This window comes from Mugil cephalus, chromosome 15 (assembly GCF_022458985.1).
Source record: "Mugil cephalus isolate CIBA_MC_2020 chromosome 15, CIBA_Mcephalus_1.1, whole genome shotgun sequence".
Lineage (NCBI taxonomy): Eukaryota > Metazoa > Chordata > Actinopteri > Mugiliformes > Mugilidae > Mugil > Mugil cephalus.
This window is the reverse complement of record NC_061784.1, coordinates 5,532,684-5,553,821: the sequence shown is the minus strand read 5'-3', so window position 1 is coordinate 5,553,821 and position 21,138 is coordinate 5,532,684. Positions and strand designations below refer to the sequence as shown.

Below are 21,138 nucleotides of genomic sequence, written 5' to 3'. Positions count from 1 at the left end.
ATCCTGATTCCACACTGACTGACACGGAGGGTAGGGCCAGAGTCGAGCACATCTCTTTTGTCCCCTGCACAAAATATGTAGTCACCACCTCACATGGCCTACAGAAAGCCCTCAGAGAAATTTGCCCGTGGGCTGGAAGACATGTTACGTCTTAAGACGCTTATTAACCAAGTTTTAACAAAAAAAATGAAACTGTGACCGACATTGGCGTTGTGTTATAGTTACTCGTGTTTCCAGTGCAGGATGGAGTCCGATGTTCGTTTATTACATTCATACACCTACACAAATTTAGCTGATATGAAACTCAGAGGTATGAAGCAATAGCACACGAGGAAGCAAAAGCTCGTGGACTGTAGTCACAGAGAGAGAATAACAGCACAATAAAAGGCTCATTGAATGGTGTTATACATTGGTAGCCCACATACAGGTTACTAATAATGTCATAAATAGCAACCATGCTGTGGAAAAAACACACCAACTGTTAAATAATGCTGAATGATACCCGCCGTGTAATTCTTTAACTTTAAGGACACCGTAAAAGAAAAATAGCACATGTGACACATATCACTGGCAGTAAAGCTTCGCTCTGCGATTAATGGAGCTCCTATCTCCTAACATCAGCTAAAATTTACTCCCACGCATACTGTATTTCTGAGTCTAACCTATGCTGGTATACATTTAAATAATAAACGTCCCAGAAACGTTTGTTGTTTCGCTGTCTGTTTTCATGTCACTTCTTATCTGGGGTCTTGTTTTAGTGTCGTCACTACACAACAAACACCACAAACTCCTTCAGCAAAGTGAAATAAAGGTATAGATTGTAGTGAACCATGCACATTTTCCCTCTAATCAATGGCATTATACACCGCTTTCATTCATGCACTTGAGTTATCTTATCTCTGAACTTCAAGGGATTGGTAAGCCTGAGTGCAGAGTCCAGTGTCTCTAAGACAGAGAATATGCGCAGCATTAATGTGCCTCACCGATAAAAGTTGTTTCTTGTGCTGTCGGCACTTAGATCAGATAGCAATAACAATTTGCTGAACATAAAAAATGGTCTCATACACAAGGTCACACGTAGCCGTGGTTGATCTGCTTGCACTGTGACCTCGCCTGAGGAATGAAAGACTTTATTTGGGTTGTTGACGTTCTCATTTCATTCATTTAGCTTTAAAACGGTCTACAGCTTCGGCCTGTAGCTTCCTGTCAACTTCCATCCGTCAGCTTTCTTTCACGCAACCATTTTACAATTTTCTATGTTATCTCCTGTCATTTCTTGCAGGACTTTGGTCCGGCTGAGCTAAACCTAACCGAGAAGCTGAGGCTAGAATAAAAAAAAAAAAAAAAGTAATGTGTGAGTTATTTTCAAAGATATGGTTGTGTCAGTCATGTGACTTCAAACCTTCAACCTTCAAGCCACACATAGTCATGCCTCAGATAACTGAGGTCTCTCATATGATGGATGAGCTCTTCGAATCTTTTAACATTTAGTAAATTAGTATAACAGAATAATCCTGCAGCGTCTTTACATTTCCGTGTTCAGACATAGTCCATATGTTAAATGAAGTTGGAAACACAACTTTCAAACAACAAAAATTATACAACTGTAAACTACAACAATAAGAAACATGTGTTTAAGAGCATGAAAAGCTGTTGCCTCAATCAGCTTGTTACTACGACTCATAGTATCTCATATGAGCCATTTATTTTCTGTCAGAGTTGGAACCGTTTTGCTCATTTCATATAAGCCATTTCATTTTTCCCCCTCTGTTCTCTTCCTGCTCTTTTGAAGTGGGCGGAGGAAAAAATGGAAAGCGATGATGTCAAGCACGTCTGAGCACCAATCGGGAAACGAAACGACATTTGAATCAAATCTGATGACAAACCGCTCCCTTACAGGTCTCATGGTGGTGTTAAAGTCATAGAACTAATATGTAAGGGCTGGAAATATGTTTTTAAATGTTGAACGTGGCTGGCAGTATCTAGAATATTTCATTTATTTAAAGGCAAGCTTTCTGTGGAACTATATGATTATATAGTTACACATTACATTATTAACTATATAATTAGTGCTCAAATCATTAGATTCAGACTGTATTGGAGCCGGTCAAATTAATATATTCACATCCTTTTAAAAAGCATGGAATGCAGAATATAGTTTTCTTTATAATTAAAACAGTTATTTCATGTTGAACCACTGGCGGTACCTCCTCTCTTTTCCTTGGGTGTTTATCAAGACCAAGTACATGAACTTTGGACTCCTACTTGGTAGTTCGGACTTGACAAGTTCAACTGGGATCGCAGCTTACTTGACGACTGCCCTTAAATGCATTCTGGGATACTTACCTGTAAACACACAACTCGACTCCCAATGCTTCCTCGCTAAAAAACACATCTGGGTATCAGGACTGTACTCGGTCCGATTCATACTTTGAATTGGAACCGTAGTGAGGCAGCAAGTGATGATGCATCATAGGTGTGAGAACAACAAACCTTACTGATAAACAGCCCTTGAGTCTCTTGTGTTTGCCTTATTTGTCACAATCAGTTGCAGGCGCTGGATTTCACCCTTGCTCCCTGGCCCTGCTCTTTTCTGCACACCTGTGGCTCGTCAGGTCACTGCTGACAGTATTAACCGAAGCCTCTCCTCCAGTCTTCGCCACATCGTTGCGTCTCTGAAGCTGTTCCAGGCCGATCTTTCCGGCACCAGTCGTGGTGTATTTGTTTGTTTCCCTGTGCCTCAGGTTTGCCTCATATCCAGGCCAACACGTCTTTCCTTGCCTGCCTCCTACGCATTTAACCACACACTCCACTCCCATGGTCTCTGGCCTTAGCCTTTGTGCCCTCTCCCTCCGCAATTTTCCACTCCACACCAAACTCCTGCTGTCATCTCCACTTAGCTTTGTTATTAAATAAACCTAACAACATCCCTGAGTCAGTGTGCCTCATTTGCTATATCCAGAATCTGCCATTTTGTGACATTTAATTACCACCAATTGTTTGACAAGGCAAAACTAAATTTAATTTTTATCTATTTATTTTAAAGACAGCAGCTACACGTGCAGATAACGTGACATAAGTGTTAATTAGGATAGAAACCCGGTGTATATAGTGTGTAAAATGCTTTAGCTAATGCTAGCGTAGCTAATGGAAGTACTGTTACAGTTATAGCTAGCAGTATGCAGTGGTAGCATATGTAGCCTTGCTCAGTAACTAGCTGAAATGGCCAGTCTTGTTTAGCCCACCATGTTTAATCTAGCTAGCCACAGTGGAACATTTGCTCTAAAACTCTAGTTTAAAGATTTAACCAGCAATACTTTCCCCCCCATTATTATTAGTATTTTTACTTCTCTCATAACCTTTTACAATATTTTGTCACTTTCAGGTCTCCAGACCTCTGATCTAAATTTAACAACTGTGATTTATGAAGTATTCTTCATAACATAATAGATTATAAGTTGCTGCATCTGTGTGGTTCAACTGCACACATACTCTGAGTCATATTCGATCCTCATAAACCATTAACAGCATTTTATAGTTCAAAATGTTCGCCAAGGCCAAGGCGCACAGACACCTGTAAATCCATCGGGTTCCAGCAATCTAAGAGGACGCCTTAAATATAATCTCAGCGGGAGTTGTTTTTCTGCTTTTAGCAGCAATTTCTACTCCATCTTCAAAGCCATGCTAATAACTTGAGATGAACACAGTTTGAATATGAAAATCGAGTCATTTGCAGTCTAGGAGAAAATTTTAGGAGAACTGATTAAAATGTATATTTGAAGATGATTTGAATCATGACCTTAGAAAAACTTCCTTAGGATAATATCTCCTCACAATCAAATGAGAATCTGTGAAGCTGAAGGTTTCATCTCTGATGGCGCTGTTTTGCTTTTGATTCCTGGATCTAGACAAACTGAAAGAAACGAGAGCATGTTGAAAACTGTGAGTCTTAATAAAGTCTTGGGTAAAAGCTGGAGCACATAGAGTCTGACACACAGAGGCTCAGGGATGATCCACAAGCTCTGACACAGAGTCAGCTTTTGGCAATGAAACGCTGCAAGCTTTCCGGTATAGGCTACAGTATTCTGATATTTAGCGCCCTCCTCTGGTGACCACTACACATTGCATCCATCTTGAGAGGTCACATGTTCAAATCTGAGAGCAGAGATCCATACTGTTTAATGTTCTACTATCTGCAGGCTCTCTAGTTTGACTTCTACAGACACTGCATTACACTTCATGTTTCTCAAAGTACTTTTTAAAAATCCTAACACCTTTTTCTCTCTCAGTTCTCTGGATGAGAAGTCATCAAACAGAAGCGACCCCTCGCTTTCATTTTATCTTGCATTCTGAAGTCTGAGGCTATTATATAGAAAAAATGAATATTTTCTGTATTCATGAAGGGAGCCTTGGTAACTCAATTCGCTGAGGCCTGATGAAATCTGCCCCCTGTTAAACCTGTGGCGCCTGGTTTCCCTTCTGAAGCGTGCAGGCTCATACTCATTCTGTGAATTTATTTCACATCTCTTTCTGCTAAAAACGTTTCTGCTTATGTCTTGATACTTTTCATCAAAACAAAAAATGAATAAAGGAGTCAAACAATGCCGCCTTGTCTTGGGTTTTGTTCGGCCTGTGGAGCGGCCACAATAGCCAAAAATGTCCCTCGCCGAGCACAGTTTCCTTCGCTGCTGATCGAGTGAAAACATTTGGGGAGTTCGGGGGGAGGAACTGGCAGTGATTATAAATGGCACCAGGTGGAGAGCTTTTGTTCCAAATGCAGACACCATCTTGGCGGTGAGAAATGTCAACAGCACCTCGGGAGAGCTCTAATTGTTCAGTTGTTGGCGGTGTCAAAAACTGTATCAACCCCATGCAGGTAAATTAGAATCCACTTGTGCAATGAGGCTGTGAAATCCGCCAAAGTGCCATCGAAACTGCTTGGTAAACAGGCTGTTGATCAGTAATTGCTTATTCAATTTTCTGTAAAGGATACTCGAGTGCTACTGTTTGGGCCTGAGGAATGAACAAACTGAATGCAGCTTAGCCCAACCTGCAACAGTGTGCTCTTGTGAAACTTATTTCGAGTATGCAACAGCTTTGTGTCAGCATGCAGACGACAGCCTGTAGGTCTCTTTCACAGTTGTTTCTGTCACACCATGTGTTCAGACATTATAGTAAGTTGCCATGTCCCTAAGTATGTCAAAAGTACAACCAAGAGGAGCGTGTGCATTTAAAGATGGACGAATTTCGAAGAGCATTTTGAAGCTCAGAGTAGGGGCTCTGAGTGTCGCCATCTTGGCCGCGCCTGACTCATCTTAATGGGCGGTTTAGACCCTGCACAGACCCTAGCTCCGTGGCCGAGGTGCACCTCCCCAGGAATGTAACTGTAGAGCTCTGACTGGTAGCAGCGTGTTTCTGATCTGGTATTTTCGGCTGCTTCACCATCGCCCCAATTTTCGAATTGATTGTTTTGGATCAATAAAGAAGAAACACATCGAGGAAAGGTTAACAGAGGAGGTTGGGGGATACAAACATTTGTATGAGCCGTCTTTGGTGAGATTTCGGTCGCCGTTGTTTAAAGTGACGCAGAAAGTGGAAACAAAAATTAACCTGCCTGGCAAGAAAAGGACGCAGCGCCATCTAGTGTTTGGGTGGTGGTTACACAGCGAGTCAGACTGACGTGGCTACCAATGAACAGGACACTAACTGAAAGCATCGCCATTTAATTTGAAAAATGATCACACTACTTTTTACCATCAGAGCCCTTTTTCATGTTCATTTGACCACTTCAATGATGTGATACCAAAAAAATCAAAGTGTCCATATCACTGGTCCACCAAAGGACAGGCACTTAATAATAGATGGGCAGAAAATGGAGAAAACATTTCAAGCAGCAAAAGAAGGAAACTGGTCTCCTATTTAAATATAAAGCCATGGGGACATGACTTGGCTGTTTTGAAAACTAGCAACTATGAGAATGTGATTAGGTAGGAATAGGTTTGAAACAACAACCCTGTTTCCCCAAAGGTTGGGAAGCTACAGTAGAGAATGTGAATAAAAACTCCTCATATTTAAAATTATTATAGATAGATGTATCTAAACACTGTGAAATGTTCATGCTCTTGACAAAAATATGATTATTCTGAATGTGATGTCAGCAGCAAGTTTCCGGAGAGCTGGGACAGAGGACGATAGCTACATATATTAGAGTCTTATAGATGCTGACTCAGACACAGTTCATCACTCTGACAGACCAAGTGGGAAAAGAACATTTTTGAGGGTTTCAGCATCTACTGTACAAAATATCATGCAAAGCTTCAGAGAGATCTCTGTCAGCAATGAACAAGGCTGAAACCTAATGCTGAATGAGTGATTTGAGGCCATGAGGCAGCACTAACGGCCTGTCTCTGACCATCTCTGCATGCACAAGTCCAAGTTAAAAACTCTACTTTGTCATGCAAAGAAAAAACACGCAAAACTAGAGCCAGAGCGATCTGGGCCGGAGCCGATGATGAAAGAGGAAAACTGTCCTCTGGACCAACAAGTCAAAATCTGAATTCCTTTTGGAAACCATGGATGCAGCATCCTCTACGTCATGGAAGGCCTTGTTTATTCCACAAAGGCAAAGACACATTTAGCATTTTAACCACAATAAGCTTTTGACACATAATAAAAAAAGAATAGGAAAACATTTTGCTTTGAAATATACATCTCTCCACATTTAGTGTTGAGACACTCCATCCAACTCTTTTGATACATGGTGCTGGCCTCAAATTCCATAAGAGTATTATTAAAAATAATAAGAGTATAAACTTTTGCCATTTTGTGTACCATTTTTAATTTGCAAATAATTTATGTGGGTGTAACATATTTATTATTCTACAACTGGAGTAAAATGTGCGCTAAAAGTTAGATTAAGAAAAGATGAATTAATACAGCCCTTCAATTTAAGCTTTTCATTTTATTTTTTTATTAATTCATTATTCCCACTACAAGACCTACAACAAATAGCAGCTAAAGGGAGTTGACAGTAAAATCTTTAACCTAACATAGAAATGAATTCAATTATTTTTTATATTCACCCTATGACTTGAGATATCAGACATTTGGACAAAGATCATTTAAGAAAAAAAAGGAGAGAGATTTGGCTGTAAGACTTTATTCAGCTCTGACACTAAAAGCACAATGAAAAACCTAAAGGCTGCTCTGTTGCATGTTCCAGCTAATTTTATTGAAGTAGAATTAGTCTCAGTATTGGGGGGAATATCATGACACATACAACTAAATTATTTACACATATCTTGATCAAGTTATTGTGAATTTCAGTGTGAGAATCAAGGCTATTCACAGTCCTTCTATCATCCTCCATGGACAAAACAAAGTGTTTTAGAATCGACGGCTACTTTTAAGTTACAGTACACAACAATTAATGTCATTTAAAAACGATGAAAACATTTAGCCAAACATATGGACACTTATTTTAAAAAGCTCTGCCTACTGACTACGATTCCTCTCTGATGGGAGTGCAGCCAGAGAAGAAACTGTTCTGGAAACTTGTTAGGAGGCGTTTCTTCTTCTTGAGGAAGCTGACCGTTGTTCTGTCCTCCTCCTCTTCATCCTCATCTTCCTCCTCTGTGAAGCTTGGTTTCCTGATCAACTTCATGTCTGACGTGGTGTGTCCCATGTCCCCTATTTCTTGAAGCACCTAAAACGTTATATATAAATACATGAGTGTTTGATCTGCATTATGCCCTTCGATATCATAGTAGCAACAGAACATCACAAACTTATATAAGATACTTTACATATAGATAAAAATGAACAGGTACGATAGATCAGTAACTGAAAGACAGCGACATGATGAATATTATGATATACTTTCTGCATGACCAGCAGTCATTCATTGTGCTGCACAGGCGATAGTCAGCTTACCTTCTTTGTAGGTGTGCAAGATGGCGGCTTGAAGAAGGTGGTGTTGTCAGGGCTGGCGGATGCAGGTTCCTGAAGAGAGACAGAGTCCTGGGACACGCTCTCTGTGTGGCTTACATCCTGAAATGACGGAACATATTAAAATGTCTGTTCGACTGGAAGAAAGAAAAATATCTGATGGCACAATGTCACGGATATATTAATGCCTCTCTCTGATTCAGAGGATGGACACAGGCCTTCTGAGGGGGTCCTGTGGGGTCTGAATGTTGTGTGTGGGCCTTCTTTGTGTTGTTCCTAAACTGTCTTTGTGTGTCTGTGTCAGGCTGCATCCTACTGGGGACGGCTGCTGCCCTCAAGGAGTGTCATTGCTGTGGGGTGGGGGTGTCTGGTCTGGTCTAGGTGGGTGCTACATGTCTGAGTAACATTCACATGAATGAACACCAGGTCCAAATGTTTCCCAGTAGAACACTGGATTGTCACAAGATGTTATTCACTTCTGCTGTGAGTGGTCATAATGTTGTGGCTGACTGGTGTGGTTGTATTCTAAATGGGGTAAACGGTTCCTAATAACAGTTCAGAATAATGAGGTAAGTTACCTCAGCAGGCGCCTGGATGTCCAGATTTCGACATTTCTCATGATCACACTGGCAGTTCTCTCCACACGTCGTCTTCCCTTTGCGGCATCTGCACTGTTTGTTGCTGCAGCGGCCTTTACACGCACACTAGAGAGACACAACCCAGCATCATCAATAACTCAGCTCTCTCGATCTAAAAAAAAAAAATCCATTTGCAGCTCAGCACATGCATAGAGAGCTGTCACAAGCAGAGATTTACATCGGGTGACACCTCTGCTTTTCACTTCTTTAGAACCCTCTGAAACGTTTCAGTGAAATGTGATCAGAAGCTCTTTATCCATCAGAGGTTGGACTGAATATCCTGCACAGGATTTCTTCTCAATCTCTGTGGTCTTTCAGTGAGTGCTGTGTACAGTCGGGGTTGGTGAGTTTAATACACTACTGATCAGTTTGAAGGGAACGCATACTCCTATCTCTGTCTTACCCCGGTAGTTTTTGATTTCTTAGAGTTTCTCCGTCCCTTCTCTGGTTTCTCCGGTCGCCACTCATCTTCTTCCTCCTCTTTCTCATCCTCACTGGGAGACATCAGCTCTTCGATGTTGATGGCTGTACTTAGAGGTGCTTTGGCTGTGGTGAAGCGCTTCGTTTTAGGCTTTTGTTTAAAAGAAACACAAAGAGAGAACAATCAACATTCAACTAAAAAATAATAAATCTCCATAAGAATTCCCCTACTAGTTATCTTAGCATGATCATTTTGACTGAATCAGTGATGGGATGACTGTGACTTCCAGCCTTTTCCCCACACCTACAGATTAAAACATTACCAGCAACTACAAGGAAATAACATAATTAGCAGATTCTCACAAGAAAATTGAAGCAATCTCGTTAAAAACAACAAGAACAATGCAAAGGAGCTGGTACAACTTTGGCAAAACTTACTTTTGGAGGGACGTACTCAAATGAGTCATCGGGGCTCTTTTCATTGTTGCTCGTAGGAAGAAGGATTTTCTTCCCACTTGCCAGGTGGAGCAAAGAGAGTTTCTGAGAAGGACAAACAGATGGTTGAGTTTAACACACTTTACTAAAGAGAAGGGCAGCACTTCACACTTTTCAAACTATTTAAAACAGTCCCATCCCTCATCAGAGTACCACCCACTAGTGGGTAGGGATGTATACCGAGTACTGGTATTGTTTGGTACCGCAGTACCTTTAAGATTCTGGACAAACGATACTGTTATCTGTACTTTTTGAATGTCTAACTATCTACCTATTACGCTGCGTAATCATAACACTACCACCGTCAATAGGTGATGACGCATTCATCTCGATGCAACATTTGTTTGAGACAAGTTTCGTCCAAGGAAGATAACACCAGCAACATCATGAAGCACTTGCAGCGCACTCATAATATAAAACTTCTTGTCTGAATCTTTTAACATCCTTGTAATGTCTTTCTTGATTACTCTAAACTAATTTGTCTTATCAAGAGTATCGATAAATATCGGTATCGATAAGGAGTATCAGTATCGGTATCAATAAAATCCTAACGATATACATCCCTACTAGTGGCTGGTATCTAACATGTGTACATATAGACTCACCTGTCTGTATTGTTCGTTCTGCTCCAGCAGTTTCTGGTTCTGCTCACTTAATTCCCGTAGTTTCTCAAGTTCTTCTTCCTAAAATGATGTTTAAAATGTATTTACCGTTTTTAAAAGATTGTACATTTCTCATAAAAAAAGGAGAAAATTTGGACTCAAAAGGTGATTAAACTCTTACCTGAACTTTGAGACGCTGAAGAAGCTCCTTCTCCCTTGAACTCTCTTCATTTTTCTGCTGTGTTTCATCTGACTCTGCACATATGGGTTTGTTCTGTAGCTGGTTAAGAATGTAGAGGACCTGTAGAAAGAAAGAAAAAAAAAAAACAATAATTGTGAAATAGATAGAAAAGGGCTAAAAATAAATATCAGTGTATAAAAAGAGATGAGTAGCATCTGAATACAGCACCTTCTCTTGATGTCTCTGCTCTAGTTCCACCAGCTGCTGCTGATGCTCCATGTCCATGGTCGACATCACATTTCTCTCATCGGCCATCATCTTCCTCAAGTCTTGTGCGTTTCCCTTCTCCTGTTTCAACTCGCTCTCCAGCTTGGCACTGGCTGTTTTGGCCGACACAAGCTGAAAAACAAAATGTGATATTTTATGGCCTTTAGAAACCAAACAAACACCAGCAACTTACAATACATTTAATGGTGCATTTGTTCACCTCAGACATCAGGACTCTGAGAGCACACTTGGCATCGACAATGCTTGTGATGCTGTCTATCCGTTGTTTCAAACGTCCCTCACCGTCAGCTGCCAGAAGCTTCTGCTGTAGGTCAGCTATCTGGGCGTTCCTGTAATGACACAAGTCACTTAGCAAAACCAACTAAAACACTTCATTTCTGTCTTAATGGCTCACATTAGACATTTCGTTCTCACATTTCCTTGATATTGGCAGGTGTGACACAAAAAAAAAGATGCAGCGACAATTCTGGCACACAACAACGTGGCTATTAGTGGATTTTTTGGAATAATAATGGTTAAATGTACTGTGGAAAAAGCTACAAATTCTATCACTCAGTAAAGTCAGCTCAAGAGCAATATTTGCAAATGGCCCCTTTTAGCTAGCATTAGCTTATTGCATTAGCTTAATACTCAGAGTCATTTGGCAATAGGGAGGAAGGCAACTTAACCTGTAGGCTGAATTTAAGAATAAAACAGATACATCAGTTTGGTCAGAGGCCGAGTTGGTTTTCCCGTCTCACCTGAGGCCCATCTCTGTCTCCAGATTCTCCACCTGTTTGGCCAGAGGTGTTTCCAGCGCCCCTTGGGTCTCCAGCTCAGAAATGATCAGTGTCCGACGCTGGATGGAAAGTTGTCAAAAAAAAACAAAAAAAAAAAAACAAGCCCGTAAACATCTGTCCTCCGTTTGTGCATCTCCTCATGAGTGTGTATTTCTTAGGTGCAGTGGTCGAAGCTCACCCTGATTTTGGGAGCAGGTCTCTCCCCGGCCTCTATCTGCTGTTTGAGGTGGGTGATCTCTTGTGCCAAGACCTTTCTGTCTTCCAGCAGGTCGTTGAGGTGGCGCCGGGCCTCCTCTGTGCTGACCATCACCTCCACTTCATTGAGAAGCCAAGTCTGAGGACATAAGTGAAAGGTTAGCAAGACAAAGGCCAACAATATGATTATGACTTTAGCATCTTTTCTATTCTCAGTATTTAAAGTATTTAAGTATTTCAACAATTTTGTAACTGTCGTTCAGCTTCTTACACTCGGTAAACAGAACATATTAAATTCAAGTCACTGCATCAACAAACAGCTCCTAGCACCAGGTTTTACTACCTTAACTCTGGCAGCAGCTCCTTCAATGCCTTTGTTCTGCACATCTCTGCGCTTATCTGCCGCCTCACTTCTCTTCTGTAGAGCATCTTTCAACCTCTTGTTTGCAGCTGCAGCCTGTAAGAAAGTGAAAGGGTTTCATCAGCGACACATCTTCTCCATGAAATTACAAGTTTCTGACATACAAACAAATGCTCTGCAACAAACCGAAAAGGCCTTACCTCTTCGGTTTTACGACGCAGGACGTTGGCCTGTTTCTCGAAATCCCTCTCAAGTTTAAGCAGTTCATACTGTCGTTTGCGATCCTGTAAAGCATGAAAAATAAACAGTATGGTTCAAGAAGTACCCACAGAGTTAATGGCTTTACTTGGAAAATGGACATTTGCAGATCCCCAATTGACAGTTTGTTCGAGATGAATGGCTCTAAGTTATGGAAAACTGTAAGAAACGATCCAAATAGATGGACAAATCTACCACTGTCTTGTGGCTTTGAGGGCAGAGGTGCTTAAAAGCCTGAGATTGGCTTTTATTTTCCCTGCCATCCCTTTAAAAGTACCTCAGAAAGGGTTTAATGAAATCAATAAATAGTTTTCTCAGTTCCTATGGAAATAAAAAGCCCAGAATTAGTTTAAAAAATAATTCCCCCTAAGGAATAAAGGTGGTTTGGGGTATTATTTGTCTTATAATGGTGTAAACCCGACATACTGGACATAGAAAGAGTAAACGTGGAGGAAGGTTCCTGAAGATGGCTGGATTAGATGATCTCATCTGAAAATGGCAAAGATATCTCTCTGGTACCACCCTAAATATAAGTATGTTAACAACCTTATGATATAAATGACTTCAATCTAACAGCCTGTCTTTGCCTTCATGTCCTATATGGAGAAACCCATTATTTACGGCTGGTGGAAAACCTCTTAGTAATGACACGTGGCAAAATAAAAACATTGCTGAGCTGGATCATATACTCATATACATATACTCATAACAGCGATGGGGATTTATTAAAATTTCATGAACTCAAGATACTTTATGATTTGAGTAATTCAGACTTTTAATAAGAACCTATCTTGGGTAATAGTGAATCCATTGATAATAAACACTTATTGTGGCATTGCCCAGAGCTACCAACACTTTAAGGTTTAAGGTTAGAGATTATTTGTGCACATTATTTGAAACAAACCTTCCGTTATGCCCGACAGTGTGTCTGATAACAAATAAGACAGAAGAGGTGACTTAACAGAACTCCAACATTTGTTAGATTTAGCTTTGCTTTAGGTGAAAAGAACAACAACTTGTTAAATGGGAAGGTTAGGGAACGAAGTTGTTTTAATATACAAACTGGCTCAAAGATGATTTGGAATCATTATCTATGGAACAAGCAGCCTTGGTTTTTTGAGATTCGGGCAGTGATCACACAGGCACATTGAATCAACTTATGTGACTCTTGAATAAAAACTCTTGAACACACCTTGATGTAACACTTGACAGTGACAAACTATGATTGTCTCTCATCTTTGTGTCGGTTGTGCTGGTTGTACACAGGTTGCGTTTACTGTGTATATAGTGTGATGGTGTCAGTGTTGCCTTTCCTGCACTCTTTGTCTTGTGCCTGGTCACAGTGTGTTGGGGTTGGGCCTCTGACCTGCTGATGCTCGGCCGTACAGGGGCTCTGTACCTAACGCACGGATCTAGGCCACTCCCTCTGTGTTGTGTGTTGGTATGTGTATGTACGGTATGCATGAGTGGATAGATATGTATTGTACATATTGTTGTATGTATATATATTGTGTTGTTGGACAGTATATAGAAAAATAGAAAAATGATTCTATACCTTCTCCTTGAGCTGAAGTACCTCCCTGTCCTTCTTGCTCTTCCAGTGCCTGTATTTCTCAGAGTCATCCCTCATCTGCCTCATCAGCTGTGTACGCTGAGTCTTCATAGCCTGGGAGAACACAGCATTATTTGGCATACTTGGCTGAATCATATTTTATTAACTATTATGCAGACTATGATTACTATCACAATGAAGACAGACAGAATACATGGGGAGAAACAGAGAAGTCATAACATGCAGTAAAGATCAGGAGTACAACTGGGAGGCCAATAACTGAGGGCAATCATACATATTTGATGTATACTGTATGTGCCAACTAATGGCCTTTATTAACTGTTTTAATGAGACTCAGGAGGCCGAGTCTCATTAAAACAGTATATTTTATGTGCAATCATAAAAGTAATTTGTCTTGAACTCCCACAAGAGACGGGAACAAAATGGTACATAAGAAACTCTAGATTTCATTTTGGTTAAAGTCACACCCCAACATCAAAGGCAAACCACGCAGAGAAAGAAAATAAATTACCTGTATCTCCTGCATGAGCTTGTTAACTTTCTGAACAGAGGATTCTTTGACTTTCAGCATTTTGGACTGCTCAAGCAGCTTCTTCTTCATGTCCACAAGCTGGCCCTCAAGTTCCTGTAGTCTCTTCCTCCGCTGCTCACTGAGCCTGAAGAAGGTGGTGTTGGTCAAAGAAGAAGGACGTGAAGAGTGTGGGCTGAGTTTTTTCTTTTAATCAAATCAATAAACTTTCCGTCTTGGCATTAATAAAACTACAGACACAACCAAAGGGACAAAAAGGTGTTCATACTTTGCGTGGTTGGTGTCTTTCTTTGCAGACTGAAGCGCCAAAACGAGCTCTTCTTTCTCCTTCTGCAGTGAATCCACTGCACTCTGCAGAGTATGTACATTTTTCTGCAGAACAAGATGAAGATCAAAATCTTTGCCGTTTCATGACATCACACGGGATTTATATCAACACTACACAAACCATCTAGAGTATGGTACTGTATTACTCATTACAACAGCCAGGAAGCAGATTGGTTTCAAGTGTTTGTGAATTAAAGATACAAAGTCCTCTTGCCTGGTGCTCTGACTGCATCGGCTCCAACTGGCTGTCGTTCTCACACATTTTCTTTACAAAAGCCTCTTTCAAGCTTAACACTTTGTTGAGCTCAATCAGCTCCTTGGAGAGCTGGGCTTGCCGCAGTGCATGATGGGTCGTAAATGCCTCTGGGGAGTCCTTAAGGCCAGTGGCATCCTGTCAGAAATGAAATAAGAGATGAGGCCTATATTCTACGACCAGACGCCCTTTCAAGAGGGTTGATATAGTTCAAATGACTGACACAATAAAGAATATCATAAACATCATTAGAGTGTGCATGCTGACAAAAGAAATGAAAAGAACCAAACAGGTAACGTACTGCTGGGGAGTCATCTGCTGAATTCTTGCTGCCATTTCCAGAGACCTCGGCTGCATCCTCTCCTGCAGCCATGGCATCGATGCAGGCGGCGATGCCGGCGCTCTCGTTCTTAGAAACAGACAGTACTCCGTGAATGTCAGTATAGTCGACAACAGCTGTGACATAAATATTTGCACCGCAAGTGTAACAATGGAGAGCAAATTCTGGCTTTACTACACGCCAGCTCATGTACCTTGAGCTCCAGGATGATGTCCTGCAGGTTTTTCATCACCTCAACATTCTCTTTCAGTTCCTGGTCTTCCAGTGTCTCCAACACCTTCTCAAGGTTGACTGTACATCTACGGGGGAAAAAAAAGGAGTGTGGCTCAGTGTGTGTGTGATTGAGCTCAACAACAACGGCTACAATTCTGAGCAAGTTTTCAGTGTCTCGTTGAAGCTTTGTGAAATCAAACCCGATGCCCCACTGGCTGGATGCGTGTGCAAACTCACGCTGCATGTTGACGCAGTTGTTCCATCTTGACTTGTAGTTTCTCGTTTGCTTGTTCTGTCTATACAATGCAACAAAAACCGTACGATAAACATTAAAAACATATAATATAAACAGATTAATAATTCATATTTTTGCAATAGTTGTTTTTTGTTTGTTTGTTTATTCTATAAATGAGCAGATCAGTGAATGCTGCTGTGGTCCAACTCACCATAATAATCTTCTCAAACATGAGGGCCGTCTGTCCGGCCGCCTCACTCAGCTCTCTGCTCAGCTTATTGTTCTCGTCCTGCAGAGCGCGGTTCCTTTCCAACAGCTTACTCACATTCCCTGCTGGCTCCGTCCTGTAACAGACAAACTGATTAACTGTTATGGACTTTCACTATGAGTAACATTTACCCAGGGTGCATTAATATGAAATGTCTTACCCAGACAGCACTGGAGCTACTCCTCCACAAGCATGAAGCAGCATCACCTGCAGCTCTTGAACCTAAAAGTGAACAAATCAAATTTATTAGCGCACTTATTAGAGTTTAAACGGAGCAATTCGCGCATGTATAATAGACTTCCTTTCTATCCCATCAGTCTTCGAACTCTTACTCAAACAGTAGTTAATACAAGGACAACAGTGGGGCTCTGAGCCTCGGAAATTCCACAAAAAGAGACATTTCTTCTTCACATGTGTACCTGTTTTTTCAGGGAGTTCATTTCCGCTGCTCTTGGGTCAACATTGACTACAGGCTTGTTTTTAATCTTGCGTGCTCTGTCAGCATAACGCAGCGTGTTGATGGTTTCCTCCATGTTCGAGTCTGCAGGACTGATGCAAGCAATCATCAAAGTGTGGCTGTTGCCTCCCAGAGAATCTGAGGACACACAAAACATTAACAAAAGCATAATTACCGTGCATTTTTTGAGTTTGATGTTGCGTCGCTGCTGCTTTGAATATTTGTATGCTTTGAGTAATGAAACACTGCACATCTCTGTGAACAATGCTATCAGTGGAGTATCAAAATGTTCCGATTTTGTGATAACAGAACAGAAGCAGACATGGAGACTTTCCAGGATACATGCTGAATCCCTTTGAAGGGCCTCAAAGTGATAATAGTATCCAAGACTGACCTAATGACCACTATGTAACTTCTGAACACAAATCAAAGCCAACCTTGTAGCAGACGGGTGAGCTTGGAGTCTCTGTAAGGAACAAAGGTGTTTTTCTTGCTTTCATCTCCCAAGGCACTGATCACATTACCCAAAGACAAAAGGCCACGATTGATGCTTATGCCTGCAAAGAAAAATGAACGCTGTCACAGGACAGAACTGGCCTTATCAAGGTTATTTTAAAACTACAAATCATCAGTAGAATCATCAAATCAGACGTAACACTAGAGCTTTTAACTGGATCTCAGGGGGAAAGCGGATTTTGGTTACCTTCTTTTAAACGATCTCCCTCTGCCTTGGTTTTCTTTTGTCTCTCAGAACCAGCCAGATCCACAAGGTGCAACTTTGAAACAACTGAATCCACTCTGCAACAGAAGATTGCACAAATATTAATGACTTGCAGATTTTTGACAGCAGTTTTTTCCATTCCATTCCATTCTCAAAACCAAATACCTAAAAATCTACATTATTTAAGTTCTAGTCAAATCTAGTCAAGTAAATCCCTTATTGGAGCACTGTCACTATGTAATTTGCTTGCATATCACCAGGTGTAAAAATGTGCGTTGGTAGAAAAGACGGCCACACTGACTTGTCTGCCCCCCTGCGCTGCTCCAGCGTGATAGTGAAGATGGCATGGGAACGTGAAGAAGCAGCATTCATCGCTGTGGAGCCCACAGTGCGAGCAGAGTTTCCAAGTTCCAGACACCCAACCATCTCATGGGCAGAAAACACCTGCCTCTCAGTTAACCCGACGATCTATGAAGTAGGATAGTTCAAATACAAGCAAAATCAGAATCAGGCAAAATCAGAAATGTGGCAACACATGACACAAGAGCTAAGAGAACAGCCCCTGTTAACAGAAAACACTCAACACTGACTGCAAAGTAACATGAAACTATAATTAGCCAGGGAAATGAAATTAGTTTATATTGAAATTATGTCCACTGTGTCTGCCATAGACACGCAAGACACACTGTAATAGCCTTATTTGATCCATCTTCAGCCACATCACAATCTGCCTGCATTAGTGTAGCGCAAAAACTCCACTCAAAACTTACATTTGTCCTATAAATGTCCTAGGACATCATAACTCCATAGATGTCCTAGGACATCTAAATTTTTACCTTTGTACGTCTCCAGGTAAAAAACTGCAGGTGAAATTATTTTTTCAGTCCAGCTCTACAATAAGTATGCTAGCTAGCACTAGCACAGGCAGTCTATATTAAGAGCTGGACATCTAAGAGCAGTCAAAGAGGCATTCTTCTACTATTTACGTAACATAGATTACAGGCGGCTTTGAATTTCTGTACTATTATTATCTGCTTTAATTCTGCAAAGCCAATGAGAGCACACACACACACTTACTGTCCTGCTTTGTCCTGTGGATAACAAAGATCTGTGCCACTAGGTCACTAGAGCGCTGATTTTGCCATCTCAACTGTGTCCAACAAACAAAGGCTCTGTTTTATTTTGTTTTTACTCTTGATGTTATTTTGTTTTAAGTGTCTACACTGCTGCAATTTATGCAGTACACAGAACTGTTGAAGCTTTCTCTGTTTGGCATATGCCCCATCTGGTGTAAATGGGCCAAGTCACTCACCTTAATACCATCTTTAGGGTCTTCCCGGATGCTGATGGGAGTTTTATCTTTAGCTGAAGACAGCAGGTCCAATATATCTTCATTGTAGATCTAAAATCAAAAGGTAAAAGCTTGATTGGATTTCTTTTAAAGGTGAAGTTCAATGAGATCGCAACTGCTGGTTACCAGAGAGATGTTACAGAAAGAAGGCTATTAATACAGAGTTAACAACATGTCCACCAACCTCCAAGTATGACACAGCCAAACAGAAATCACAGTCTGTCCTCTTCTCCCTCTCATCAAAGATCCTTTTGATAACTCGGGGAATAACTCCAACAGAAGGGTCATTCTCTTGAGCTGATGAGTATGTTCCTCCCATGGAGAAGGTCTTTCCTGATCCTGTCTGACCATATGCAAGAACTGTGGCATGATAGCCTGGCAAAAGAGCAATATTAGAGGTTGAAAATGCAGAGAAAGAAATCAATACATACAATATTTTTGTGTAGCAGTAAAATCATCATGTTAAAAGCTATATGTACCTTTGAAAAGCCCACGCAACAAGGGAGCCACAGATATATTAAAGATCTCTTCTTGTTCGACACTGGGGTCAAATACATAATCATAGGTGAATGCCTTTTCCGTGCCAACAATCACCTGGAAAAAACAAAAGAAAAACAAAAAGATTCAAAACAGAAACCAATAAGTGAGGGTGCATACGGTTAAAGAAAACATATTACATCCACTTTGATGCAAGTCAATACATTACTCTAGGACAGAGAGTTATAAATTATTCTCAAGTACATACCTGTGGCTCCCCAGGGACAAAAGTGAGACAACACTGACATCCCTCATTAATTTCTTTTGGCACCAGCGGGCGACATCGCAAGGCAACCCGCACTGGAATCACCTTTGCATCCTCATTCGCCATGATGCAAGACGCCAACAGATACCTGTAATAAAAATAAAAGAAGGAGGTAGTAAAAAGGGGTAATTTGAGGCTATTGATGTGGACAGATGGCGTGTTGAGCTATTGTTTTTAATGAAGGCAAAACCACAAGTTCATAAAGCTGCCAATGCCAATAATAACACTGCACGAATACTGAAAGAGGACATCAATATTTACTTGACTGTTTTTGCTGTGTTAGAAAAAATAAAGCATCTAATTGCTGTTTTGAAGCATACTGAATTTGTGTTTAGAGAATTCGCTCACGTAAGTGCAAACAGAATGGTGTGAAATGATGTGAATTAGACTATTATTCATCTGAAGTAACTTAACAATATCACACCATCAGATAAAATATGGTGAGGACACACAATACAAAAACAACAGCATCTTTGGTATAAGTGAAAACTATTAATCATGCATTAAAAACAAACAAAAATATAACTGGTCAAGCACTAGGGAGGGCTGAACTAAAGCACTGCGACATAAACATGTGGTTCAATTTTCTTTTTGAGTGACTTTTTCTATTTTCTGAGAATATCCTCATGTCACCACCATTGATTACTCTACGTCAGTGTCTGATGACTTGCTTCCATTATTCACCGTCTATGGAGCAGGTCCTTGATTTGTATGGATGACATCACTGCCTGCAGTTGTTCCAGACAGCTCAATAAGTTCAATAAGCTGCTGTCTCGAAGGAAACGTACCATTTTAGGCCGGAGTTTGCTTTTAACAATAACGTTAACTTAGCCAGTTGACTTGTGTCCGAGTAGCTCGCTATCCGTAATGTTCATTTCCTTCAGACACACCGAAAGACACTTTATCATCTTTATCATTACCAGTGTAAGTTATTATGGAACTGAAAACAAGACAATGTAAAACTGTGCCACTTCATTAAATGGGTTAAAATTTAAACTCAGCTTAACGTCAACTAGCCAGCTGCATGTATTAGCAAGACGTTGACATCAACGTACCTTTTCGCGTTTCCCCCAGTGTTCAAATATCACGAAACCTGCATTCAGTGGTTCTGAGTGATAGCGAGGAGCACTGACATCGGACACTTCATTAAAGGTTTACTTTAAAATGTTGCTTCTTATTGCGTCTTACTTGGTAAACTTTAGTTAGTCCTTTCCCATGAAAAGAGATGTTGTTCCTGCCCGCCACTTTCAAACACGTAGCTCCACCTCCTGGTGCTTCTTCTACTTCTAATTTCGTGGCATAGTCAATGCAGATAGGAGCGCTACTGGCCTCTACAGGACAAAAGAGAAAGTGCAGCATTTGTACGATACGATGTAATGATGCATTTTCGTTGTACCCTGTGACTGAACCATGTATAAACACTGGATGTATTTGCGGAAGTGGTCAGTAAACAAACTCATACAGCTTTAATAGGTTCTAGACTGGGGAGAGACTGTATGTTTACATATATATATGTAATGCATACATGTTATATATTTCTATGGATGTTTATTTAGAATAAATGTTGATACAAACCGAGGAATAGCTAAAAAGGTGTAAGAGTTAAAAACAAGTGTTTACTTCTTCCTACTCCTTTTTTCAAACAGATGTTTATTTCTAATTCATTATTTTGTTAATTCATTCATAGATCACAGAAATAAGAGTAATAATAATAATAATAATAATAATAATAATAATAAAACATTGGTGTGATAAGAGTGAATAGGGCATCAGAACCACACATGCAGACAACAGTCTGTGACTATAGGCTGGTGTAATTGTGTGAGGCACATAAGCCCAGTTAAACAAAAGAAAGAGCACAAATAGAGGAGAAAGATGCAGCTGAGGGGAAGCTGAGTGTGTGAC

At 40.6% G+C, this 21,138-nt stretch overlaps 1 protein-coding gene across 2 annotated transcripts; it reads right to left on the bottom strand.

Annotated features, from left to right (window-relative positions):
- Window positions 1-6,941: 6,941 nt before the first annotated feature.
- kif4 (kinesin family member 4) lies at window positions 6,942-20,514 on the bottom strand. Of its 2 annotated transcripts, none has more exons than XM_047608011.1 (31): window positions 20,422-20,514; window positions 19,177-19,321; window positions 18,911-19,025; window positions 18,616-18,806; window positions 18,393-18,482; window positions 17,382-17,548; window positions 17,063-17,157; window positions 16,797-16,916; window positions 16,322-16,497; window positions 16,063-16,124; window positions 15,846-15,978; window positions 15,637-15,695; window positions 15,380-15,485; window positions 15,148-15,255; window positions 14,808-14,984; window positions 14,535-14,638; window positions 14,249-14,393; window positions 13,720-13,830; window positions 12,107-12,190; window positions 11,889-12,002; window positions 11,529-11,684; window positions 11,312-11,409; window positions 10,771-10,900; window positions 10,512-10,682; window positions 10,284-10,403; window positions 10,106-10,183; window positions 9,444-9,545; window positions 8,989-9,156; window positions 8,526-8,651; window positions 7,933-8,049; window positions 6,942-7,705 (listed from the first exon to the last, which is right to left on the bottom strand). In XM_047608011.1, exons 2-31 carry the CDS (start codon window positions 19,297-19,299, stop codon window positions 7,502-7,504), a joined length of 3,750 nt encoding a protein of 1,249 aa, XP_047463967.1. In that variant the 5' UTR covers window positions 19,300-19,321; window positions 20,422-20,514; the 3' UTR covers window positions 6,942-7,501. The 2 variants fall into 2 exon arrangements, with proteins under 2 accessions (XP_047463967.1, XP_047463966.1); XM_047608010.1 differs by having other exon boundaries at window positions 20,289-20,497.
- Between the last annotated feature and the right edge of the window lie 624 nt (window positions 20,515-21,138).

What these genes read in the sequence shown, in the direction of transcription:
- kif4 (XM_047608011.1), bottom strand. Translation starts at nt 19,299, where the DNA reads ATGGCGAATGAGGATGCAAAGGTGATTCCAGTGCGGGTTGCCTTGCGA. An exon ending in GTTGCGTGGGCTTTTCAAAG is followed by an intron (nt 18,807 to 18,910) that starts GTACATATAGCT and finishes CTCTTTTGCCAG; the next exon opens with GCTATCATGCCACAGTTCTT. An exon ending in GGGAGATCGTTTAAAAGAAG is followed by an intron (nt 16,917 to 17,062) that starts GTAACCAAAATC and finishes TTTTCTTTGCAG; the next exon opens with GCATAAGCATCAATCGTGGC.